The sequence below is a fragment of the Talaromyces rugulosus genome, chromosome III (assembly GCF_013368755.1).
Source record: "Talaromyces rugulosus chromosome III, complete sequence".
Classification (NCBI taxonomy): domain Eukaryota; kingdom Fungi; phylum Ascomycota; class Eurotiomycetes; order Eurotiales; family Trichocomaceae; genus Talaromyces; species Talaromyces rugulosus.
This window is the reverse complement of record NC_049563.1, coordinates 3,003,691-3,028,691: the sequence shown is the minus strand read 5'-3', so window position 1 is coordinate 3,028,691 and position 25,001 is coordinate 3,003,691. Positions and strand designations below refer to the sequence as shown.

At 47.5% G+C, this 25,001-nt stretch overlaps 11 protein-coding genes across 11 annotated transcripts; 5 read left to right on the top strand and 6 right to left on the bottom strand.

The window, feature by feature from the left end:
• Window positions 1-16: 16 nt before the first annotated feature.
• On the bottom strand, window positions 17-1,255 carry TRUGW13939_05906 (uncharacterized protein; the record flags this gene model as incomplete). The annotated part of the gene is made up of 2 exons (XM_035489064.1): window positions 17-750; window positions 988-1,255. The coding sequence occupies 2 exons, from the start codon at window positions 1,253-1,255 to the stop codon at window positions 17-19; spliced, it is 1,002 nt and encodes a 333-aa protein (XP_035344957.1).
• A 532-nt stretch (window positions 1,256-1,787) lies between these two features.
• On the bottom strand, window positions 1,788-3,082 carry TRUGW13939_05905 (uncharacterized protein; the record flags this gene model as incomplete). The annotated part of the gene is made up of 3 exons (XM_035489063.1): window positions 1,788-2,796; window positions 2,850-3,001; window positions 3,068-3,082. The coding sequence occupies 3 exons, from the start codon at window positions 3,080-3,082 to the stop codon at window positions 1,788-1,790; spliced, it is 1,176 nt and encodes a 391-aa protein (XP_035344956.1).
• A 603-nt stretch (window positions 3,083-3,685) lies between these two features.
• On the top strand, window positions 3,686-4,747 carry TRUGW13939_05904 (uncharacterized protein; the record flags this gene model as incomplete). The annotated part of the gene is made up of 1 exon (XM_035489062.1): window positions 3,686-4,747. The coding sequence occupies one exon, from the start codon at window positions 3,686-3,688 to the stop codon at window positions 4,745-4,747; it is 1,062 nt and encodes a 353-aa protein (XP_035344955.1).
• Window positions 4,748-4,879: 132 nt separating this feature from the next.
• Window positions 4,880-5,768, bottom strand: TRUGW13939_05903 (uncharacterized protein; the record flags this gene model as incomplete). Its single annotated transcript, XM_035489061.1, has 3 exons — window positions 4,880-5,253; window positions 5,319-5,432; window positions 5,495-5,768. The coding sequence occupies 3 exons, from the start codon at window positions 5,766-5,768 to the stop codon at window positions 4,880-4,882; spliced, it is 762 nt and encodes a 253-aa protein (XP_035344954.1).
• A 516-nt stretch (window positions 5,769-6,284) lies between these two features.
• Window positions 6,285-8,086, top strand: TRUGW13939_05902 (uncharacterized protein; the record flags this gene model as incomplete). The annotated part of the gene is made up of 5 exons (XM_035489060.1): window positions 6,285-7,223; window positions 7,271-7,477; window positions 7,526-7,582; window positions 7,630-7,972; window positions 8,028-8,086. 5 exons carry the CDS (start codon window positions 6,285-6,287, stop codon window positions 8,084-8,086), a joined length of 1,605 nt encoding a protein of 534 aa, XP_035344953.1.
• A 739-nt stretch (window positions 8,087-8,825) lies between these two features.
• TRUGW13939_05901 (uncharacterized protein) lies at window positions 8,826-10,853 on the top strand (the record flags this gene model as incomplete). The annotated part of the gene is made up of 1 exon (XM_035489059.1): window positions 8,826-10,853. One exon carries the CDS (start codon window positions 8,826-8,828, stop codon window positions 10,851-10,853), a length of 2,028 nt encoding a protein of 675 aa, XP_035344952.1.
• A 302-nt stretch (window positions 10,854-11,155) lies between these two features.
• TRUGW13939_05900 (uncharacterized protein) lies at window positions 11,156-13,054 on the bottom strand (the record flags this gene model as incomplete). The annotated part of the gene is made up of 1 exon (XM_035489058.1): window positions 11,156-13,054. One exon carries the CDS (start codon window positions 13,052-13,054, stop codon window positions 11,156-11,158), a length of 1,899 nt encoding a protein of 632 aa, XP_035344951.1.
• A 937-nt stretch (window positions 13,055-13,991) lies between these two features.
• TRUGW13939_05899 (uncharacterized protein) lies at window positions 13,992-15,629 on the bottom strand (the record flags this gene model as incomplete). The annotated part of the gene is made up of 1 exon (XM_035489057.1): window positions 13,992-15,629. One exon carries the CDS (start codon window positions 15,627-15,629, stop codon window positions 13,992-13,994), a length of 1,638 nt encoding a protein of 545 aa, XP_035344950.1.
• Window positions 15,630-16,849: 1,220 nt separating this feature from the next.
• TRUGW13939_05898 (uncharacterized protein) lies at window positions 16,850-17,481 on the top strand (the record flags this gene model as incomplete). Its single annotated transcript, XM_035489056.1, has 4 exons — window positions 16,850-16,872; window positions 16,923-17,065; window positions 17,150-17,309; window positions 17,397-17,481. The coding sequence occupies 4 exons, from the start codon at window positions 16,850-16,852 to the stop codon at window positions 17,479-17,481; spliced, it is 411 nt and encodes a 136-aa protein (XP_035344949.1).
• Window positions 17,482-19,235: 1,754 nt separating this feature from the next.
• On the bottom strand, window positions 19,236-20,225 carry TRUGW13939_05897 (uncharacterized protein; the record flags this gene model as incomplete). The annotated part of the gene is made up of 1 exon (XM_035489055.1): window positions 19,236-20,225. One exon carries the CDS (start codon window positions 20,223-20,225, stop codon window positions 19,236-19,238), a length of 990 nt encoding a protein of 329 aa, XP_035344948.1.
• Window positions 20,226-20,605: 380 nt separating this feature from the next.
• Window positions 20,606-24,633, top strand: TRUGW13939_05896 (uncharacterized protein; the record flags this gene model as incomplete). The annotated part of the gene is made up of 8 exons (XM_035489054.1): window positions 20,606-21,258; window positions 21,319-21,736; window positions 21,791-22,013; window positions 22,551-22,566; window positions 22,714-22,785; window positions 23,058-24,192; window positions 24,245-24,411; window positions 24,465-24,633. The coding sequence occupies 8 exons, from the start codon at window positions 20,606-20,608 to the stop codon at window positions 24,631-24,633; spliced, it is 2,853 nt and encodes a 950-aa protein (XP_035344947.1).
• Between the last annotated feature and the right edge of the window lie 368 nt (window positions 24,634-25,001).

The window sequence follows — 25,001 nt, the reverse complement described above, 5'->3', positions numbered from 1 at the left end:
TCCTCACTGACCGTAGCTAAGCTGCTAAATACATGACCAGCACGCACTGGGCCCAGTTTGCTCCCTTGAGTTTCAGCAACGAGCGAGATGCACTAGGGCCGTTCTCCTCCTTGATGGCCCAGTGATCGCATAGCCAAGTCTTGCAATGGATGTTGAAGACTTCTCGTTGCAACTCATTGCACTCCCAGACTCTGGCATGACGAAGCTCCGATCGGTAGGTGTCTTCCCATTCGTTTCGAATCGACATGGGGATGTCATCGCCATCCAAGAAGGGAAGGTCTGCTGCGTAGGTGCCTTGAGCCATGCGTTGCAAGCATTCCTTGACTTCGATGACACCGTCATGGTCTGGCATCTCGGACAGGGCTAGCTCGATGTAGTTGGCGATCATCCAAGTAGAGGTAGGGCGACGAGATGCGGTTGTGGGAGATGGATGATCGGTAACCGTTGTCGCTCGAAGTGGTTGTTCAGTATCCATCATCGCTTCGAGAGGCTGTTGGTCACTGGCGGTTATTTGGGCGACAAGGCCCGGGATAAGCGGTCGCTTCGGTGCGGGAGTGTCGTTGCTGTGAGTCGGAGGCCGTTTGGCGGAAGTTATAAGTCTTTCGGTGTCGCTAGGCAGAACTTGTCGGGCCATCTTGGTGGTCGGTTTCTGAGGCTTGCTCGAAAGCTTGTCGGCGACGCCTGGGAGATTCGCAACTATTTCTGTCGCAGCTAGGAGGCGTTGTTCCTTCTTCCAGGAGTCGTGCTGTGCTGTGTTGTGTTGTACCAGATCCAGGATCGGTAGTCATCTGGGTCGAAGACGCGAGACGCTGGAGTTTTCTCGTTCTCGATCATGTCGTCCAGGTTGCTGACGTTGAAACCAAGTTACTCTGCTATAGCCTTTGCCTCATCCCATTTCTTCTTCCGCGTGCCAACGTTGTTGCCGAACTTCTTCATCCCTTCTCCGGCGACAGCTGTCACCCCAGCGTCGCAGATGTGCTCTGGCACCTTGAGCTTCGGTTCCACTGCAGGGAACTAACTCATGGGCGAATCGAGAAGCCATATCGAATGCAGCGATATTAAGTGCAGACAGGCATCGCATGAAGCGGGATCGTCGGTGGACGACGAGATGATGGGGAGGGATAAGATGGAGCGGGGTAAATAAAGAAGGTGACAATCTTCTGTCTCTTGCCGGTGCCAAATGCGGAAGGCGGAATGAATGTTCGTCTTTGAGACCGGGGTAGAAGTATCCTAACTCGTCCTGTTTCCACGACATTCTGGCAGCAATAATAAAAACTTCTCGGTGATCTGTGAAGATGGATGGACTGGTCTGGACTATTATTTTATCAAGGTTGCACTTGAAGGGGGGGCATTTTCTTTTCTTTTCTTTTTTTGTTGAAAAGCAAACAAACATCTGGAGTGAAATATGAGCTGTGTGCTGCTTGTCTGCTTTCAGGTACCATGCTATCAAAGAAAACCATATATTTACACGAAATAAACGCCTAGCAACAAACCAAGGAAATTGGCTAAACTAGCATTGTAAAGCAAATAATCTGAAATATCATGTAAAATAGGGGTATATCAATTGTTGTATGGTGAGATCACATCACCAAGCACCAATAGCGCATAACGAAGCTTGAATTGCCTAGTCCAGCGCAGAAAGTTATAAGCAAATTCTCACGTCAATTTCTTCACTGAAAATTCACAAAAAGGTATGTTGTTCAGATCTCTGGACATCAAACTTCTCGCCTGCTGAAACGTCAGTTCTATTCTGCTTGTTTAGGTAAATTTAAGATGGTCTGGGTTCCTTACCATGTCGGCTGCTGCTTTTCCAAGCCCGGAGTCGCGACCTCATTGATGTCTCCAAAAGGATTGTTTTCGTCTTCTTCCTCCGATTCACTTGCACTCTCTAGTTCATCCAAATTGAAAGGTGAGCGCTTCTGAGGATCTGGAAAATTGGGTAGGCTTGTCGGGCGAGGTGGCTTCGGAGGAACAACGGATAAGCCTGCGAAATTTTCATCAAAGCCTCGAAGGATGATGTCTTCATCTTCACTGTCGCTATCATAATCCACGCTTTTGTCAAGAACCTCAAAGGCCATTAAGCCCGTGACTAGCTCTTCGTTGGCATGGATCAAACTACCCAGAAGATCGCCACTCTCGATGTTTTGAATGTAGCGTAGAATCTGTCGCCGTAGAGTTTTGCACTTCTCAAACTGGACCATGACATCTTCACTCTCGCTAACCCGGTGTGTTTCTCGGTTCACCAACTTCAAGGCGTTTTGTAGATTTGTACTAGCAACTGACGAAGCTGCAATGGTCTGCAGGATCTCGGGCTTCTCCTTCTCCATGTTAAATGGCTTCGAGCTACTTCGCTTGGTACTCTTCGAACTGGAAGAGCCAAAAGCTGAAGAACGTTTTGACTTTTTAGCCTTTGCAGATGATAGCGGAGTCGACGGGCCCTCTCCTACGGCCACAGCAACTGAGTGGCCCATCGGTTGCTCCGCTACTGGAGCATGCTCTCTCAAGACTTTTGCATGTGCCTGTTGTGCCGGTTGCTTCCTCTTTGGAAGCTGTTTGTACAGTCCTGTAATGCCGGCCATGCCCGGGGTATCTTTATGGGTTGCTGCCCACTGTGCAAAAAGCTGCTGGGCCTTTTTTCTGACTTCTGGGTCCGAAATGGAATCGGTTGCGGCAATTCGAAGGCGCTCAAGTAAAGGCTCGTCGGCAAATACGCGCAGAAATCGCTCGCCGGCATTTTGAATGAGGAAGTCGAGAATGGTCAGAGCCCTCAGTTGTCTGTGAACGGTGCCATATTTGCTACACGATAATAAGAAATGTTTAACGCAGCAGGGTGTATGTAGTAAACTGACAGCTTCTTCCGCAATGCACGGCTGGCCTCTGTCGGACCGGTTGCTTGAATTTGGACGACTTCTATCAAGTCAACGATACCGCTCGAGTCGTCAACTTCATACTGCTCGCTCGTCAGACTCTCGATCTGGACGGTGACCGCCGAATATGGTTTCTAGAAAGCAGGTGACAACATCAGTCTCGGGCCAAATGGGCTCTTCCAAACAGAAATGTTACTGACATCGGATTTGAACATGGTGGTATTTCAGTAATAACGGCAATATTTACCGAATGCGTTGGTGGTAAAGTGAGCCAAAATTGTTGTCGAAATTGAAAGGAGCTGTGGATTGGAATCGCAGCTCACTGCGGCGGAGGTATGAATAATAAGCAAGACGCAGGTGGTGACCCCGCGATACCCTCAATGACTCGACACGACAGAATGACCTGACGCAAGGGGCAGTCGGCACCACCAGTGGATGGAGACACAGTCGCAGCTTCAGACAGCGAGAATAATGAAGGGAGTAAACAGACCGCGGCCGGTCACTGTTTCGCCAATGCCGTCATCAGCCCCTCGTGCCGTTGCCTAAAGCAGCCTAGGGCGGGACACCCCAAGGCTGCGCAATGCGCATTATTGGCCCCCCCGCTGCCAATCTCTGCTGAATACTTGGCCCTATTTACTACTTGCTGACCTATTTATTGCATGCTGGCCATTGCAAAGAGAAGAAACTGTTTCTCTACCTTTTTCATACTCTCTGTAATAATCCTGGCCTTGGCAATTATCGCCAGAGTTCGACCGCGTCTCCAGGCTATCTCCTCGCATCTTATCACCCCTCCAAGACCCCTCGTGACCACTGTCAGCATGGCGTACGAACAGGAACTTCGAGTCGCTGAACTCGCCGTCCAGAGAGCTTCTCTGCTCACCAAGAAGGTCTTCAACGAGAAGGCCAAGGGTGAATTGGCCAAGGACGACAAGTCTCCTGTCACAAAGGGAGACTTTGGCGCTCAGGCTCTTATCATCCAGGCCATTGCCCAGAACTTCCCCGACGACGAAATCGTGGGAGAAGAAGAAGCGAGCGAGTTAAGGCAAGAATCTGCTCTCCGGGCAGAGATTTGGGATCTAGTCAAGGACATCAAGTTGGACGACAAGGCCAGCGATGAACTGCTCGGTGGCCCGTTGCCCAGTGAGGAAGCGATGCTGGATATTATCGACAAAGGCAATTCTCCCGGCGGACCAAAGGGCCGCATCTGGGCCCTGGACCCTATCGACGGAACCAAGGGCTTCTTGAGAGGAGGCCAGTACGCCGTGTGTCTCGGCTTGATCGTGGATGGCGACGTGAAGGTGGGCGTCATTGGATGTCCCAACCTGCCAGTCGACAATGCCCAATCTCTTACGGCCGACATCGGAGGCCAGCAATCAGACGCAGAAGGAAAAGGTGTTCTGTTTTCTGCTGTCAAAGGAGAAGGTTCCAAGAGCCGCCCCCTCACAAACGCCGCCCTTGCACCGAGCAACCCCATATCGATGCGCCCAGTCCCAGACACATCCAAGGCTGTCTTCTGTGAAGGTGTCGAAGCTGGCCACTCTAACCAGGGTGACAATGCCGCCGTGGCAAAACGTCTTGGAATCACTGCTCCGAGTGTGAGGTTGGATTCTCAAGCTAAATACTGCTCGATCGCCCGAGGCGCTGGAGATATCTACCTCCGATTGCCCGTCAAGAAAGACTACCAGGAAAAAATCTGGGACCATGCCGCCGGGGACTTGATTGTCCGTGAAGCCGGTGGGCAGGTGACTGATGTCAATGGCAAGCGCCTTGATTTCAGCAAGGGAAGAACCTTGGCTGATAACAAGGGAGTTGTCGCTGCTCCAGCTGCCCTCCAAGACCAAGTCATTGATGCTGTGCAAGTGGTTCTGAACTTGAAATAGATCGCAATCTTAACATTTTGTGGCAAAAGAAGCTATAGTGTACATGATTCCCGAATTTAATGCACATATCATACCTAGATATACAACCACCAGAACATACAGGCTGAAAGTAAAAACACACCCAAAAAGCGATCACTTGATCTTCTTCGATTTCAAGCGGATAGTCTCTCCATTCACAAAAATACCCTTGCCCTTGTACGGTTCTGGTTTCCTCCATGCTCGAATCTCGGCTGCGAACTGGGTGACGACTTGTTTGTCGATACTTTCGAGAAGAATACGAGTAGGTTGAGGGGTCGAAGCTTTCACTCCTTTCGGCACACCCAGTTCAATTGGGTGAGAGTAACCCACTTTCAACGATACAAACTGCTGCCCGGGGTATTCCGGCTCCTTGGTGGTTGCCGTGGGTTCGATCATTGCCCTGTAACCGACACCGACCAGACTGAGGATACAAATGTGGCCTTCGGAAACACCAAGGATGTAGTTTTGAAGAAGCGCGCGTGTCGTCCCTGGATAACGCAGAATATATTAGAACCAGCGACACGGCATCATACACAGAAAAAAAAAAACATACCCCACATGGCGCGTTGGTGCGCAATTTCTGCATCCTGAATGTTGACAGTAGCCTTTCGGAGTTCTTCGTCGTGGTTGACTGTGACAAAGGGGGGAACGTTGAGGGTTAATTGGCCTGTAAACACGGTATCGTTATTAGTCGAGATTCCAAGAACGCAGTACTCCAAGGCGACATACCCAATGGTCCATTCACCTCAATAGCCACCTTCGGAATTTCCTTTGAACGATCGCGAGTATTTGCGTGAGGAAGGTCGATGAACTTCAAGTTGACTTCTGCGGGCACAGAAACCGGAGCGCTCCCGATTCTGGACTGCGTTGCGGGAGTAGTCGAAAAACATTGCGATCTCAATGGCTGAGAAAGCGCAGGAACGAGAAAAGTTGGGACGGAGCGCGAGCGCACCGGTTCCCGCAAAAGCTGCAACAGGCAGCGTTGTGAAGCGCGACAATTCATGGCTGGCTGGTTTGTTGTAGGAAGAGCTGTAGCCCCGAAGCTGGTCGAAATTGTTTCTTCCGCCGCGGCTGCCCAATTGGGACAAGTAGGTCACGTGGTGTATTTTGATATAATCATATAAATCATGATCTGCAGGGCCATCCTTTGATGGGCAGGCATCTAGAGTGCATGAATGAAAACATAATATTTGACTTATTTAAGATGTCCCAAACGTAGTAGACAGGCGCGCTGTGCCTGGAGTCACGCGACGCAGCATGTCGTGGTGTTGTCTCTCTCGTGTCAACCGGGCCTCACCTGGAGCTCCTTCCTCTTCGGCCTCGCCTTGCCATCACTACTGTTTCTTCCTCCTTCAAAACACCTTTATGTTTTCTGAACTTGATCGCTATTAATGACTGTCTACATCCCTTGGTTGCCATCTGGCTTCTAGACACATTTGCTACGCCAGACCTCGCTGGATCCTGCAACAGAGAGTTCAACCTTGTCTTCGCTCAAAGGAACAGTAGTGAGCAGAACACAATGAAGCTGAAGCTTTCTTTGGCGCATTTATATATATTTGTGGTTCCCGCTTCTGCATCATTTTTTGACTCGTATACAACACTCATACCGAAGGGCAAGGCCAATTTAGAAGTGCAGAATGAGAGTGCCAACACACAGTGGACTTTGCGCCGAGCAGACCCGACTCAGTTGGGGGAGAACCTGGATCTCGTTGACTTTATCCAGTCACGAACATTGCAGCATGACCGGGTCTTTTCAAATGCTCTTCAAGTACTCGAATCGATGAAGTCTTCGCCATCTTGCAGTAAAATCGCCGCCACGAAGCTCCTCACGTCTTGTCAAAGCTTAAATGCGCCTGAGAATTCGCAAGAGTCGGACATCATGACTACCCTCGATCAGATCAAATCAATCTACGCAGTCAGATTAGCTTTATGTGAGCTCACCGGAGCTGGCACGCCGATTCCCACGGCTTGCTCACCGCTTCACATCGCCACAAACAGGCCCAACACAGCAAATTCTCCGAACATTGAAGACAGCACATCGTCGACTGTGCTTCAAAGTTGCCTCAATACACTAGAATCGAGACCCCAATGGTGGACTAGTTACAGTAACAGCAGGCAAAATGCCCTCGTGATTTGTCAAGCAGCACGCATTGAGGTGGAAAAAGAAGAAATGCTCAACCTGCACCAGTCACTCGTCGAAAATATGGCAAACATGAACAAGGGACTCCGGGATGCTTTACGTAATGCCAGCTTGGAAGGAGCCCGGCACAAAGCATTTGTCGACGCAGTACGCGACTTGAGAGCTCAAACAGTGAGCGACCTTCAAGAAGACCAGAGTCGCGTTCGAGGTACATTTGCGAACTTTTTTCGAGAGCTTGAAGCAACAGTAGGCTTCAGTATATCCAGAATACTTTCACAACTGAAGGACGTGGAATTGAATTCTGCGAGCTTGAACGAGGTAATGCCCGTGGACAGACCGCATAAACTAAACGCTAACTAGGTTAGGAAATTCGAGGTTCTACAAACGGCATTAGCCAGTTACGCTCCGATATACGCGACCTCTACAACGATGTCGAATTACGGAATTCTAGGTTTAGAGATTCCTTTGAAAGGGACGTTCGGGACATGGAGTCCAATCACGAATTGGCCCTAACTATCCGATCGTCCCTTGATGACCTAGGACAGACAGTATCTGGCGTTGACGGAGCTTTGGTATTTCTACAGTCACTGCTGTTAGAATAGTCTAACGAGGTTACATAGGAATGGTTAGTTGGGCGCTTTGCGACTATTCAGCAACAAGAAAGCCATCTAGCTGAGGTAAGCCCCCTGTATTTTGATCAAGACAGAATCTAACAACTTCTAAGCGTCTTCACGCATTCGAAGCTCATTTGGAACATTCAAATGATCAAGCAAAAGAGCTTCTTCAAACACAGACTTTGCACGCCGAAGCTATTGCTACACAAGCCCGAGCCCAAGAGGCTTTGGGATCCAGTACAAGGGTCGCGTATGCAATGGTTGACAGACTAACCACCCGCGCAACTCAACTTGAGACTGCACTGGAAGAGACGGCAGCTAGGTTTGACGACATCTCGGCACTGAACAATTTGTTTGGCATAAAAATCTCGGCCTGGACAATTTCCTCTTTGCTGCTATCCATTATTGCCGTCCAAAACCCTAGATGGGTGATGCCTCTTTTTGCTTTAGCAGGTTAGCGAGCCGCAACAGCTCTGTTTGGGGTTTCTCACTAACATGACTTTTGCAGGCCTCAGTCTACTTTACAGGGTTTCGTCGAATTTTATAGCAACCATTATTCCATGGTAGCAACTTGAAACAATGCTGGCTTTCATCAGGTCTGGTGCCTGAAGAAGGTCTGGTTTTATGATTCACGAGGTATTTCATATCTACTTTCGATGTTATTCCCATCATCTTTGAAAACTATAGGATTTATACAGGCCGAGCATCAGAAAATGGTTGCATATTTTATTGGTCCGTTGCGCTCTATACGTCGTGTATTTATTTGGTCATATCGCATATTTTAGTCTATCATTTTAGTTCTGAATCAGCATTGGACATTTTCCAAGAGACCATGACAGGAAAAAAAAACTAGCTGAGAACTGTTCATTCCTCAATCCAAAGTTGGCCCCACATCTTCCTGCGCAACTAAACACGCGCAAATTTATCCCGTGTTTCTTTTTCGACGCCATCGACGTGAAGCGACAGAAAAGTTGCTGAAGTTGTCAATTGACTCGATTTAGGGGAATGATGAACTTACATATGAAGAGTCATTATGATTTGCTATGGTTCTTTACCAACACAGCTTTCTGAATAAATTAATCCTCGTGTTTACCCCGACTTTCAAAATCGCGCTACAACATTGCTTGCTAATGCTTAGTAGTGGGCTAATACCGGATTTAGCGGATGTTTCTGCGAAGCCAGCCGTTCTCCATGTGGAGAAAAGAAATGGGGCTGCGACTATGGGGTACTATGTGTTGGTGTATATATAGCCTGTCGTTCGCCGCTGGAGTTCTTCCATCTGCTTGTTGATCGATAAGTGGTCAAAATGCATCTCGCCTCGTTTCTAGGGCTATGCTTGCTATCCGCGACAGCCTCGAAGACCGCCTCTTCAGTCACGGTGCTCTTCCATAATGATGGAGACTGGACAACCCACGAGCAAAAGCAAAGTGCACTGTTTGTGAACCAGCCTGCCACGCACAAGGCTGCAGTCGCTACCTGCGCTTCCTATGGCGAGACGCTACTCGACTGTGACCAATTCGGTGCCTTTGCCAACGATCTGGCGTACCAAGAGTACAACCATGACGCCAGTGGGCTGTTGTTTTGGTCGAAATGCAACTCATCAGCGCCAATAAACTCCAAGGGAGCGCTGGAAAAAGACCATGCTGGATCAGACAGTCTAGAACTTCCGTTTCTATGCACCAACACGGCCCCGTTTGTCAAAAAGGTCGACACGGACTATTCTGGATTCCCTCGCGTACAAACTCCTCAGATTGAAGGCACTTCATTTGAGGGTCTACGGGATCACATGGCTTTCCGATTCATGGGCATTCCCTTTGCCAAGCCGCCCACTGGAGACCTACGGTTCAAGTATGCGCAGTCCATCGAATACACAGATGCCAAGGTGAATGCGACAGCATACGGACCGGCCTGCTTGCAATCTGGCCAATTCGATGGAAACTCTGAAGGTCTTAATCCATGGGGAAACAGCGAAGACTGCTTGAGCCTTCAAGTCTTTACTCCATCCCTTCCAGTCGGGGGCGTTCCCTCAAAGGGGTTGAAACCCGTGATGGTCTGGATATACGGCGGCGGTTTGGCTACTGGTACATCAAGCGATTCGACCTTTGACGGTGATAGTCTGGCGAGTCGAGGTGACGTTGTGGTTGTGGCCTTCAACTATCGGTTGAACATCTTCGGTCTGTTAACTCTCAACGACGGCACGATCACTGGAAACTACCACATGTCGGACCAGATTACTGCGTTGCAATGGGTCAAGAAATACATTGCTGCTTTTGGTGGGGACCCTGGCAACATAACCATCTTTGGCCAGTCTGCAGGCGCAGCATCGGTGATGGGCTTGGTTGTCTCGCCAGAGGCAAAGGGCCTCTTCAACGGTGCCATTGCGCAGTCAATCGGTGGATTTGTTAAAAACCAAAGCGTGGCAGCAGCAGAAATCTCGCCTTATTTGCAACCCCTCTGCCATAACTCCACGGGCGAGGCGATGCTGAAATGCCTTCAAGGTGTTCCAACAGAGACCCTCCTCAATGCCAGCAGCAAAGCTTCTTGGCAAACGGTGATTGACACCGTCTACATGCCAGAGCAGCCGCTATCTCTGGTCAGCCAGGGCAAGATCAACTCGGTCAACCTGATGCTGGGCTTCATGCCCGAGGAAGGCCAGTCTCTCATGGCAACCGCAATTGCCCCCAACGCAACCAACTTCAACGCCTCGCTCGATATTCTCCTTGAGATGAACGCCGTCAACCAAACGCAAATCAACGACATCGCAGCTTCCGGCCTCTGGGACGTGCCCAAGGACTACAACAACATCTACAACGCCACCGCCAATCTAGTCACAGACGCTATTATTCTTTGCTACTCAACCGAGTTCGTCAGCGCTGGCTCGTCTCCAGCAGGGAACCCCGATGCCTTTGACAGTCTATGGGTATACGAGCACCAGCGCGGCTATGCACTTTCTTACTATGATTATTATAACCTGTGCACATTCCCTGTCGGAAAACCAGACACACCGTACTACCGCTGCCACTCGAGCGACCTATACGAAGTCTTTGGCACGTACTACCTCTTCGACCAGCCCGTGCGCGTGGCCGATGATATTTACTATACGAACGCTGTGCAGGATATATGGACCGCGTTTGCGAGGACTGGTAACCCAAATCCTGACAAGGCATACCTCGCAGCCAGAGGGTATAACTCAACGGCAGAGCTGTTTGGCCGGTTCCAGTTAGAGGAGTACGGCTCCAAGACGGGGCAGCTGGCGAAACTGCAGTGGCCGCAGCCGTGGTATGACAGTATACCTGACCAGGACCACTGTCGGGTGATGAGCTTGGACTTTTAGCTAAGATGTATACATATTGTAAACAAGTATGTTGTATATATTTGATAGTTATGATTAAACTGTACAAACCAAACTCATCAATTGATGTATATCCAATATAGACGTTAACTAAATCCTAAAATTGTTCTCCATGCTAATGCAAAACCAAGTATTCAAGAAAAGACAATAGACGCCTTTTCACCTTTATGCAATATACCCTCGTACTCCAGAAATCAACAATTCATGTACAAAATGAACAAGGGGTATATATTCAAGTAAGTATATGTGAGTTTTTATGTGTATATGAGAGAGAGAGAGAGAGATCAACTCAAAACCTTCACTTTCATCCACTCGCTCGTGCCAACACCCAGATTGAGCCCGTTGCGCGACCACCACTGCCTCACACGCTGCTCTGCGCCAGAGGCCGGGTCTGCGTCTTCGAGCGCTTCTTCAATGTCACAAGTTTTGAACTCGACGCGCAGGCCGCTTGTGCGCCACCATTCTAGGATCTCGTCGTGCCCGTTCTTTGTAGCTCCGACAAGAACCTGGTTGTCAAAAATCATTTTGGCGCCTTTGAGTTTCTGCCAGAGCTGCAAAACGTGTAGGTGGCCGTGGGTGCTGGCGATGCGTGCCACGGATTCGGAATGTGTGTATGGAATCCCCGATGCGTCCCACCATGCGAGGGATTCGGTCTGTCCGGACTGGGCGGCGAGAAGAACAGACTTGCCAACTTTGAGTTGTATGCGCTTCTTCTTCGATGCGGCTGCTTGTTTCCACCATTCCAAAACTTCGACTCGGCCCTCGGCGCTGGCGGATTCTAGAGCGCGCTCGGTGTATCGGAGTGGTAGGCCGGATGATAGCCACCAGTCTAGGACGTTGGTATGACCCGAACGGGATGCTCCGTCTATGGCATCGGCGCTGTGTTCCTTTGTCGACGAGTCTGATGAATCGCGCCACCATGTTAAAATAGCGGGGTTTCCGTACGTTGCAGAGGCGAGATACGGCAGGTTTGTGAAGCGTGTGGTTGTGCTGTAGAGGCTGGGGTGCTTTTCTAGCAAGTACGTCAAGATGTCGGTTCGCGAGAATTTGATGATTAAATGGCATGCCAGGTTGGGCAAGGGTGTATAAGGTGTGAGCTCTTTGATCTTGGATGTGATGGCAGTGAACGAGCCCCGGAGAATTGTATATTCGAGAGAGGCAGGCGCAGACATTTTCAGAATATGGGGCTGCCACTGTTTGGGCACAGGAAGCCTTGTTGGGATACCTACTGCCTTCGCAATTTCCCAGTCGCTAAGGTGGTCTTCAAAAATATTCAACCAGAGCTCCAGCGGCAACGATTTGGGACGTCCATTTCGCGACTCGTCAAGGCTTTTGGCAGCTTGCTGAGAGAGCTTTGGAATTGCGAGGGAGCTACTGCTTTGGCTAGATTCGAGCTTCTCTGATAGAGGGGGGACTGGCTTTGAACGGGCTGCCGAAATGGGCGTTAATCCGAGCGTCTTGTGAAGCAGTTCCTCAAAGCACTCCTTGCCTTCCCATGGCAGTTCTGTCAGTTCCTCCGGTCCCGTAAGCTCCCACAAAAGAGGCGATATGGTGAAAATCCAGGGCCAATCCCGGGCAAGCGCATCCAGTTGGCACTTGGTAAGCGGATTCTTCCATTCCGAAACAGTCATCCCAGGAACAAGGATAACCGGCTTCTTCAAGTCCCAACCTCGAAGAAGCGAACGCGTTAAAGTGTTTGTTAGGCCGTAGAGTATAGAGCCCAGCGTACCCGCGTCAATCGGAGCCACGATGAGAAGGTCGGCCCATTCGCTCAGCTCTGCTGCTTTGACTCTTAGCCATTTCCGTGAACCAGTCCTGCTGTCAAAGGTATGGTTATCCACCGAATCCATATAGTGTGGCACCTTGCTCGCTCCCGTGAGTATCGCCGACGGCTCTTCATCGGTAATCAGGCGCAGTTCGACCTCTGAGCTTTGTATCAACGGCGGTAAAAAGTTGGCTGCGAAGGCACTTTCGGTCGAGAGTAGCACTCGTTTTCGGCGATTAGGGATTTGGTTGGGCGCATAGTGGCTTGTTTCTGAGGAAGTTCCTTGTGGCGATTTCTCTAGTGTGCTCGCAGTGTCATCGTTGTCCATCGCAATCTTCTCGACTCGTAGGTTGTGTGTGCCGGACGCTTTTGATTCTGCTGATGCGGGGAAGCATTCGGTCTTTAAAGCGATGGCCATTCCAGAATTATTTGTGCCGGGGTGTGTTTGTCAAACATGGGAGTATCGTGTTGGGTATCGTGGCGATTCGGAGGTAACCAAACAGACTTGTGTATCTCAAACAGCCGATATATCTCCTGGAAACGAATCGAATTCCGTTTTCCTTTTCGTATTGCACAAACGTGATACCAGCAAGGCTGGAAAGTATCTTATCGCAAAACGTTGGTCAAAAGAAGGTGTTTGTCGAAGAAAGCTGGACCGTCGCACCAAAAAAACGAATCCACCAAACCTCCCCTATTGAAACAACTCGGGAAAAAAAAAGGCGAATCCAGACCGCTATGGACTTATGCGTTGCCACCTGTTCTCCTCTTGTCACTTGTGCTGTTCTTGGTCGCGTTGTTGAGCCGTCATACGTGGATCAAATCGCCACAAGGTTGCAGGGCTCTGATTGGAAGTGGGTGACCGACCCAGCTGCAGCCAAAAAAGAAAGCGGGGAAGAACAGGGAACAAATGGTTAGTTAATTAGTAAAATAATCGATTTGCTGCATCTTTGGCAGTAGACTAGGCGTAAGACATGTCACCTGGGGTCATCTGAGGTCAACTGTAGGAAAGAAGAGTAATGAGGCCGAATCTAGTGGCTAAGGAACTAGCCAAGGGTTCACCGCCTCCGACATGTGACAAGCACATACATGTACTTTTGAGGGCCCTGCAGGAAATATTATTATTATTATTTGCTGGTCATGTTTTAAACGTAATGAATGGGATCATGATATGTCGGTGCCTGAGGATAAATCATAGATTGATTGCCTAAGAGACTGAAAGTCTTTTGGTGTGCTGTCAATATGATATGTTTTTTTCATTGTGAATAATTATGCTACTCTAATGTATACATTTCCTTCCTGTGTGGCGAAAACAATATGTATCTCGTTGGATTCGCTGGCAGCAAAGTTTCCTAGGGCTAACGTCGAGCGAGGTTGTTGTGTAGTTTGTGCTGTCTCATAAGCAAACTCGTCAGCGCGGCCAAGATAACCAGGCCAAGCAGTGTCGCAAACAGTGCTTGAAGAGCGGTCTCGTAGGAACCGAGCACGCCCTGGTACCAATCGCTGGGCACTTTCCAGATCTCGTCCAGGCTATCGCGGATTTGGGGAATCAACTCCTCAGCGCCGTCGCGATCGCCGAATCGAGCCCACAGCTGTTTTTTGAGGACATTCTGAAACACGGTCGAAGCAATAGTGATGCCAATCGTACTCCCAGTGCTTCGGAATGCATACGAGGCGGAGGTGACGACGGAGTGGTAGTGGTGGTCGACCGCGGAAATGAGGGCGACCAAAGTAATCGTAAGCATAGCACCATAGCTCAAGCCTAGAACAAAAAGGCACACAAATGGTAGCCATGCCGGCGAGTCCACGCGGAATGTACAGATGGCAGCCGAAGCGGCGACCATTAGGGTCATTGTGAGGTGGCTCAAGAATTTATACCGGCCAGTGCTCTTCATTATCATACCTGTGCTCAAGGACCCAATGGCGGTGCCAACAGCTTGAGGTATCAGGCGCACTCCCGCAGCTGTTGCCGAATAACCCTGGATTTGGAAGTAGATGGGTACATAGTACAGTGATCCAAACACAGTCATAGTAGCGAACCAGTTCGTGATGCACGCGCCGCCGACAGTTCGATCGAGCAATAGACGGACGGGTATCATTGGCTCGGATGCCACTTTATCTTCGACATAAATAAAGATGAAAAAGAAGACGGCGGACAGAGGTAGACTCGTCAGGACCAGTGGGTGATTCCAAGGCACCGAGTTCCCACCGGCATTCAAGCCGAGTAGCAGTAAAACAAGGAAAACGATGAGGGTTAAAGCCCCGAGAAAGTCGACTCGCTTGATGCGCGAACGGTCAGTCTCCTTGACGGGAATGTTCACAGTAAAGGAGACCAGAATGCCGGAGAAGATAATGACGGGGACCTGGATGAGAAAGGCCCAGCGCCAGCCAAGTGTGTCATTAATCAAGCCTCCAAAGACACCTCCAAGCCCCATGCCGGTACCGTAACAGATATTGCCAACCCCCTGCCATACTCCACGTTGCCGGAGAGGAACCAGGTCAGACGTGATAAACGTAGAAATGGTTGTCAGGCCACCCCCGCCAATGCCCGCGACGACGCGGCCAGCGATAATCATCCATGGCTGCGTTGCCAGTCCGCATATCAGGTTTCCCAGGGCGAAGAAAAAGTTGGAGAATAAGAGGCCGGCGCGTCTCGAGAAGATGTCGGTCAGCTTGCCGCTCAGAGGTTGGAAGGCGGCATTGGAGATCAGATACGAGGTCGCGACCCACGACAACAGGGACAAGGAATTGAAGGACGACGAGATCGGAGCCGAAAGAGTCGCAACAACAGTAGCGTCCAGGGCCGAGAGAAAGACGCCTACCCAGATGCTGCCGAGGACCACCGTCAGTTCAATTGCTGTTGGTTCCCTGGCGATGGGAGTGCCGTCGGTGTCTTCGGCCTGAGGGGGGTCGTCCTCCAGGAGCGGCGTCTCCTCTGTCGCAATGGGAGGCAGGCGCCTAAGACCGTCTGTATACTCTTCGCTGTCATCCGACATGGTGCGTACCAACCATTTAAAGGTTTGTGAAGAATCAAATCAGAATCGGAATCGGATTTGGAGGCGTGCGTTCCCGCATTGCGAAGCTCGATTGCGGATTACGGAGGAGGAATTTAGTATACGGGTGGATACGTTTCCGGAAAACCACGGTTGTACATGGATAGTTCTGGGGAAACTTATATTTTTGCCGAAAACGTAGCCAAGGTTCGTTATATATTGTGACATGTTTCGAAGATATTTGTCTTTAGAGAGAAAAGACATATGTGTTAATGAATTGGTTTTCTTTAATTACAGATGTCTTAATTCTTGTAAGACGTATTTTTCAATGTCTAATTGAAATGAGGCTTACTCCTTTTTTATTATTTTTTATTTAATTTTCTGAGCTACAATAAACAAAAGATAATTTCTATAGAAATTTTAAATAGAAGTAGATATAAATAGACTTACTTCTTTTTCTTTATTAGATAGATTCTTTAGTTAGTTGCCATTTTAGTTAGAAATTGAACCATGCCTTTGCTCTCTTGACTTTCTGCATCCAGTCCGTAATAATAATAAAAGTAATAAATATAACAAAGACAGTAAGTAGTAGTAAAAATAATGAATGCCCTGAAACGACCAAAGGGAGTGAAGGGAGTAGAACCCACCACGATCCGCTGCGATATCTATAAAAAAATTACCCGCTACGTACATGCCAAAATATTGTGGCTGGCTGAACCTCGCGAATCGTAACGTCACCTCCTTTATTATCCCCTAACCAGGCATCTCAGCAGTATTTTTGCTATCACGGTCTCTCGTTGAAATTTGCCACACGCCCTCGGAGTTCTCTTTTCTGTTCCTTTTCAGCCCCAACATTTCTCTTCTTTTCATCCGGTCTATTGATAGCATCCATATAAAAAGCACCAAGATGATAATCTACACGGTTTGTTTTGATCTTAACTCACGCCTTCTATCTCCCATTTACGCCTACTTAAGCACCAGGCAAAACCCAGAGGCAGGGGTAGGCAGGCATAAGGAGACACGCGTGTTAAACCCCTTTGCTTGCCTCCCTAGACCTAAGTCGCTTTTGTTCCGCTATGCGTGTCAGTGATCTGGGCAAATAAGCTAATACGTGCATATTTGTAACTCAACAGGACGTTCTTACTGATTCTTGTGACGAATGATTGTCGGACACTTATAGCATTAAGGAAGTCGACGGTGTTGTATACGAAGTTGACTGCGCCATGGTAGATATTGTCGAAAAACGGTGCGTATCCTCTTCATTGTTCTAGCTTGCTAAAGCTATTACCTAGAGAGGTCCCCTTTCCCCCTTCGATATCCTCTCCTGCTTATTATACCTATAAAAGGTGACGCTGCCCAGAAAGTCAATGATATCGTTAGAGATTTCCGCCTTCAGCCCTCCAGCTTCGATAAAGCCTCCTACGAGGACTATCTTAGAGGTACGATAAGGATCACTCTGCTTACCTGAAGGGGCTAAAAGCCACTGCTTAAGACATCGTGACTATTCTAAGAGCTCTCAGTAGGCTATCTTCGGAAGGTCGTTAATGCGCTCAAGTGGAAGAATGTTCCTAACGAAGAAGTTATTACCTTCCAGAGGGGAGCTTTAGCTCACAGGAAGAGAATTCTTGATAGCTTTGAAGATTGGGAGTTCTACACCGGCGAATCCATGGATGAAAATGGCATGTACGTTCAACTATATCTATCATTAATGCGGTGCATTGCGCGAATAGAGAAAATAAGGAACTATTATACTAATAACTTTGCATATAGGGTCGTTCTGCTCAGCTACCGCGAGGATGGCAATACCCCTTTTGCTGCGTACTGGAAGCACGGTCTCGAGGAGATGAAGGTCTAAGCCTCTGTTACTGTACCTGTTCTATCACCGTAGCATTACGATACAAACAATGCAGTTACACGGCAATGGATTCTCAATTTCTCAGTCGATTGCCTGGCTGACGGATTTAACCCAAGTAATTGTCAATCTAAGTAAATCCCGCAAGGCTATCTATGATCGAGTGTCTATGAATAAATGAGATTTTGCTAGTATGTCATACATTACTAGTAGATCCTCCAGCAGAACCTATTTAATCCCGACTAAGTCATAGAAAGACTTGAAGCGAAGGTCGACCCAGTGCCCGATTTTAGATCTGTATTAATGACTAGACTCCACGAGAGACATCAAGTCTGCTTAACTTGCTACCATAAAACCACCTCGTAGTGTACAGGACGTGTGGATAATATCTATAAGCATCTTAACACTGAGGATAAGATCACTCCCGACTTCCAACGCAAAGTCAAGCAAGTCCTTACAGTACCCATAGTATCGTGATATCCAATCTTTTACCTATACTTCAACGCGCTCACAACCACAATTTCAAGACCCAGCGTGAGTAGCCTAAGTCGGAGTGACAGCTCTCAGCTACTGATGCATTATCGGCTCGTGATGCAAAAAGGAAGGCTAAGAATAGGGAAGCTCTAGAAAGACTCGGTACTTAATGTGGGGAGAGAAGGGAGGCGGAGAAACAAAGCCAAAGAAGAGCACGAGGAGCAGAAAATCCTGGAAATAAAAGGAGATCAGGCGAAATCCCACCTTCTAATACTGTAATCCTATTGAACAGCATTTTCTGTTTGATACTGTTGGAGATCCTTTTGTATGAAGCAAAGTATGAAAAGTTATATTGAGGGTGGATCTTACGTTGGGAGGCACCAACATCGACAAGGTGTGGGACGACTGCAAAGCAAAGGGCACGGTATCGTGTATCATTGATCGCCCACACACTTGTGAGACAAAAGGTATGTACTGTAGCTTACGGTATTTCAGTAAACATCTGTACTGGTATCTGATTCGTAATATATACAGAAATATTGATATTCTGTTTGATTTCCTAATACACAAGGTCCTCTAGGGTTCGAGAAACAATGAAAGAGTGTAGGTGGTGACTCCGATTTCCGGAAATACTGTACTTACATGTCAGAGACTTCATTGAAGAAGTAGGACCAGACCCAGCTCGACCTAGAAAAAGACTGGCTTTGCAACTTCTCGTCTCAATACATGCTCCAGAAAAAGATTTTTAATCAGATAATGTTATCATTCACAATATCCCCACCTTAATCCGCTTCTTCTGTGAGCCAGGTTGAACTGCGGATACATATCAACCCAACTCTTTTGCTTATGCCTGGGACTCTTTCTTAAGTATCATTATACCAGACCTAGGATTCTATATTCTGCTGCACTCTCACACAGTAGATTAATAAATAACTTAAAATAACTTGAAGCTGACAGTATTATTCTAACTTTTCTTAAGCATTCTAAAAACTAGAATAGCATGGACTTATACTTCAATCGCTAACCTAAGGCTACTTAGCCAACTGTAATCTTCTAAGACATCATGAACAACTCCGGAGGCTAACTCAACAATAGCTCGATTTTGCTACATTACCACCTATAAATAATCGTCTATAACCGTTCTGCTAAAGCTGAATTTTACTATTCAGGCATCTCAAGTATCTCCCTTAGTAAACCATCACTCTTCTTCGGCAATTCTCTGCAAGTAACAGGAAAATTACTCTACTCAACGGAGCGAGCTCTCAATATTCAAAAGCAGGTAATTATCCCTCGCTTAATTTACTTTCAGCCTCAGCATATCTTCCGCCTTGAATAGGTATGCGTTTTGAGATGTCGTCCAGCTTTTGCAAGTCTTCTTCTGTGAGGTTGATCTGTCTACAGTTTTCTGCCGCCCACTCTGGCTTCTCTGCGCCTGGTATAGGGATAATGACACCATTCCCGTTCCTTCCACTCTGCGCGCGAACCCAGTTTATGGCGATCTGAGGTACCGAGCAGCCCTTCTCTGTGGCAAGTTTCTGAACTTCTTGCGTGAGTTGTCGATTTGCTTTCAACGCATCCCCTTGAAACCTGGGGAAATTTCGCAAGTGCGGCGGCAAGTCTTCCGCCTTCTCCGGCAGTTCCATTGTAAGGCCACCACGGCTCAAAGGTGCATATGCCATTATTGGGATGCCTAGCTCAGCACAAGTTCGTACGACTCCATTGTGCAGAATGTCTGGCGACCACAGTGACAACTCCACTTCCACTTGAGTAATGTGGTGGACCTTGGCTGCCCGACGAATCGTCTCTTCCTTGACCTCGCTGAGGCCAATACCACCTATTTTACCTTCCTTCACTAACTCCCCTAGCACTCTAACAGTCTCCTCAATAGGAGTTTTCGTATCGATACGAGCACATTCGAAGATATCAAGGCTTTTTTTGCCTTCAAGGATCCGATTGCATTCGTCAACCGATCGCCGAACGCCCTTCTCACTACCATCAAAGATCAATGTGCCAGGTATACGAGCTCCTTTGATAGCGAGCACAATGCTTGAAGCCTTTTCTGGGTATTTTGTGAAATATGCGTTCAGAAGATGCAAAGTGTTGTGGTCGGGGGTGCCGTAGAATTCTCCGCCATTCCAGTAGTTTGCACCACTTTCAAGAGCTGCATTCATTGCTGCAAATGCATCTTCCTGGGGTATTGGGCCAACTGGTCTTGTCAAGCCCATGAGGCCATAGCCCACCGGACCAATGTGCTGGTCGAGAATGGTAGTCATCCTGGAATAAAGTTGAGTAGAGGGAAGGTGCTGAGTATCTTGAAGTTAAACTTCTGTACGACTTAGTTCAGACTATATACCATAAAACTGAGTCGACCCTTATCCCGACTACATGTCTTTCACGTGGCGGGTTACCAGTCAAAGATGACTCGCGGGTATATCGGCTGCTCCGGAGGCGTTCCCCGGTTTAGGTATGTGAACGCCTTCCCCAGACTTCTCCACGGCGGAACACGAGAGGTGTGTTTGATGTTCCGAGCCCATGCAGCATGTTAGCTTCTCCCTAAATATATACTAGCTCCGCAGTATGGTAATGGGGTTGAACTAATATTGTATATGGACTGATACTGTATATGAACTGTTTCGTTTTATTCAAGGCAAACATGGCGGTTATTGCAATGCTAAATCAATTTCAGTCCCTGGACATCGTCACAGCATTATGGACACTGCCCGCCATTTACGTGCTCTCCATCATCATCTACCGAGTCTGGTTCCACCCTCTTGCGAAATATCCTGGCCCATTCCTCAGCAAGTTCACCGACATCTATCCCATGGTGGCCATGTTCAAGATGACACGAGTATACTGGCAATACGACATGTTGAAAACGTACGGTAGCCCGGTTCGGGCCTCCACAAACCAACTTTTCTTTTCTGACGCGAAGTCTTGGGTGGATATATACGGCCAGAGCTCCGCTCCTTGTACAAAAGAGTCAATTTTCTACGATCACCTGAGCGCCACTGGAGCCACCAGTGTGCTCAACGAGAAAGGCAAGAAAGAGCATGCCCGAGTTCGCCGTCTGCTCTCGCATGCTTTCTCCCTTAACGCCCTCCTCAAGGATGAAACTCTTGTAAAGAAAAGGGTTGAGGTACTTGACGATGTGGTTTTCAAACCTGCTGCGGCAAAGGGGGAGTCTGTGGATATCTTTAGTAAGATGATGTGTCATTTTCTCGACATCTCGAGCTTCTTTAGTTTCGGAACCTCGTTCGATTCTGTCTCAGGACGTGGAGAGATCAGCCATCAAGACATGGATTGCTTGTAAGCCACAAACCGTTTCTTTTTAATCTTACACAATGTTGATCTGATTCATCTTTATAGTTTTGTCGTCATTCCTGTACAATCGTTTTTCCCCTACTTGAAATACGTCCCGATTCCCAAAATCCAAGACGCCTACCGTGGACTCGACAAGTTAGTGAGATTCGTTCAAAGGACTGTCCGCGAGTTTAAAACACAGCTCGAGATGCAGGGTGATAGTTTTGCTAAAGGCACCTTTCTGCGCAACCTAATCGATGCTAGAGATGATGAAACCGGAGGGAGCAAGCTCTCCTTTGAAGAGCTGGTGGAGAATACCGTCATTTTCTTGCTTGCTGGTAGTGACACTACCGCTATCACATCTATGTACTTGATGTGGGAGTGCGGCAAGAGACCAGAGGTGATGAAGAAGTTGGTCGATGAAATTCGCACAGCGTTCCCTGACCCTGAACAGATGCCTACATATGAACAGGCCTCAAAACTGGTACGTTAGAAACTTGTTGTTTCAAGTTTTACGACACTAATAGATGCTGTCTAGCCATACCTTAATGCATGCATTGAAGAGACTCTGAGAATACGGGGTCCATTCAACGTAGGCTTTCCACGAGTTTCCCCTGGTAAACAAATCGGTGACCACTTCGTCCCGAAGGGTGTTGTTGTCGCTACCGTGTCTTATGCAACTCACCGTGACGCCAAGATATTTCCTGATCCTCTTGAGTTTATACCAGAAAGATGGTTGAACCCTAACGCTGAGATGAGAGGTATGTCAAAGCCTTTTGGCCATGGACCTAGAAATTGCATTGGTAAACATTTGGCGGATATTGGCATGCATTTGACACTCGCGCATTTGTATCAGCAGTATGATGTTGAGATTGATCCATGCATGACTGATGAGATGATGAGACAAAAGGATCGGGGTGCTGCAGGGCCTTGGGATGCTAAATTTGTGGTTAAGCCTATACCAGTCAAGCGATAAGCTTGAGGGGTCGATTGTATCGACTGATCAAAATCGTGAGTTCAGGAAATTGTGCTGGATAATGGCCTTCAAGCAAAATGTAAATGTGATCATGTACTCGTAACACACGGTTCTGGATAGCTTTAGAATTAAGTGCATCAAACTATATTTCCGCGAAATTTCTCATTCCTTAGAAAGAGCTCCCGTATTATTTTGATCTACAGTATATATTTGTGCTGTATACTTGGCTACCGGTTGGTAAATTGGTACTACCAACCATAGTCGACTGATCTGGAGCGTTGGGGCGTTGGAGTGTTTACAATTGACTTATTTGACGGCATAGATATCAACACGCGGAGGTGATTATTGAGTGCTTACATTTGGTCCTATGCGGGGAAATTTGGAGATACCATTAAGTTAGAGTTTTTCCTTGAGTAGCTCAACCTTTGGTTAACATTCCGCAAGGGCTGCGCTGTTGATTCACCCCTCATTTAAATTTCCTATAGCCGGACGGTCCTAACTTCCCGCTCCATCCCCGGTGTCTCCGGCTCGCATACTTCAGCCCCGATGCAGAGTTGGTAAGAGCGGAAGATCGTTCAGTCTTTTAAATGGAGACTTTATCCATTATATTCGTTGTTAAACATTTCTGACATTTTGACTCTCGTATTCGGGGTAACTACATGAGTTAGCTATTTTCACAATGGCTTCAATTGTTCTGCCTTTCGCTCTCGACAGTGCATTTGGTCTCATCGGCTTGACTATACTGCTTGTAAGGGTCTCCCTTTAAATTCAATTGAGTCAAACTATTGTCCAATCGAACGAGAGCGTACTTCTCTGCCCACGAAAACAGCCATGCGGCTGACAACTTTCTGCAGATATTCCTTGCCGTTGCTGCAAAATGTATATATAATGCTTTCTTTCACCCACTGGCAAAGGTCCCGGGGCCGCGACTTTATGCAGCTTCGAGTCTACCATATATTGCCGGGCTCCTCTCAGGACACTGGCCATTCATCGTAAAAAAACTCCACGACGTCTATGGCCCTGCTGTACGCTTTACACCCCACGACGTATCATATATAACACCCACAGCGTGGCATACAATATACGGTCACAAGAAGGCCGGACAACTCTCTTTCCAGAAGGACAAGCGTCTTTACCGGAGTTCTCTAACAGCGGCTGACAATATTTTGTTGGCAAATGATGTTGACCACAGTCGCCAACGGCGTCTACTCTCCCACGCCTTCTCAGAAAAAGCCCTCCGTAGCCAAGAAGATATACTAAACGGTTACCTCAATCTTCTGATCAGTAAGCTAGCAGTAGAAGCTGAGTCTAAAAGGGCTGCAAATATGGTTCAATGGTACAACTTCACCACCTTTGACATCATAGGAGATTTGGCATTCGGTGAGCCTTTTGGTTGCCTTGAAGCTGGAGGCTATCATCCCTGGGTTGCGAAGTTATTTGACGGCTTCCGACTTGCTGTATTCAATCAGGCAATAAGACGATTACCAATCGTTGCTCCTCTTCTCCGACAGTTCATTCCACGCAGTCTTATCACCAGTCAGGTCGATCACCTGCGACTAAGTTTTGAGAAGGCAAAGAAGCGGCTTGAAAGCGGAAGGACTGATAGGGACGACTTCATGACCTACATTCTGCGCTATAACGATGAGAAGGGTATGACTGTTGACGAAATTGGTGAAAATAGTAACATTTTGATCCTCGCTGGTAGCGAGACAACTGCGACACTCCTTAGTGGCACAACATACTGGTTGCTGAGGAATCCTAAAATTTACCAGACTTTAGTACAAGAAATTCGTTCAACATTCATGAAAGAGGAAGAGATCAATTCCATATCGGTGAACAATCTGAAGTATCTACTTGCTGTTCTCAATGAAGGTCTTCGGATTTACCCACCATCACCAGGAGGTCTGGGTCGAATATCTCCACCTGGAGGGTCCACTGTAGACGGTTACTGGATGCCAGAAGGTGTAAGTTAAGAATTCGTGACTCTCTTGTATACTCATGACTGACACTATCTAGACTGTTGTGTCAGTGCCGCATTGGGCTTCTTATCATTCGAGTCGCAACTTTGCCTATCCGGATGACTTCATCCCAGAGCGTTGGCTCAACGATCCACGCTTCGATAACGATGTCAAAGAGGTTCTGCAGCCTTTCCAGTTTGGTCCTCGTAATTGTCTCGGAAAAAAGTACGATTCCAGGCTGCTTCGAAACTCTTGACACAATACTGATTACTTTCTAGCCTCGCATACGTAGAAATGCGATTGATACTCACCCGCGTTCTATGGAATTTTGATCTGGAGTTAATGCCAGAAAGTTATGCATGGAACAAGCAGAAGATTTTATCATTTTGGGACAAGGGCGCCTTGAATGTAAGGCTGAAGCGTGTTGAGAGGACTGGAAATGCTTAATCCGCACAATAAAGGTAGCAGATCGAACATACCGTTATTATCATCACGGTCACGGTGTTAGGTATTGCTAGCAAAACAAAACAAGCTACAATACTGATTGTTTCTAAGACTAAAGTAATATAAATTTGATATCTAAGTTACTTTATAGAGTTAAATAAATGAAATTTATATTATGAATAGATATAATATTATTATATTTAATTAATAATATAATAATACTAAAATATTTCAACCTTCAAGTAAAAAGTTTTATTAATTTCATTTTTACTTTTTATATAAATATTAATGTAGTATATCCTTTTCAAAATGTATAAAATATCTTAGTATTTATCATGTATAAAGCTTAGTGTATATTTATTAGTACCATA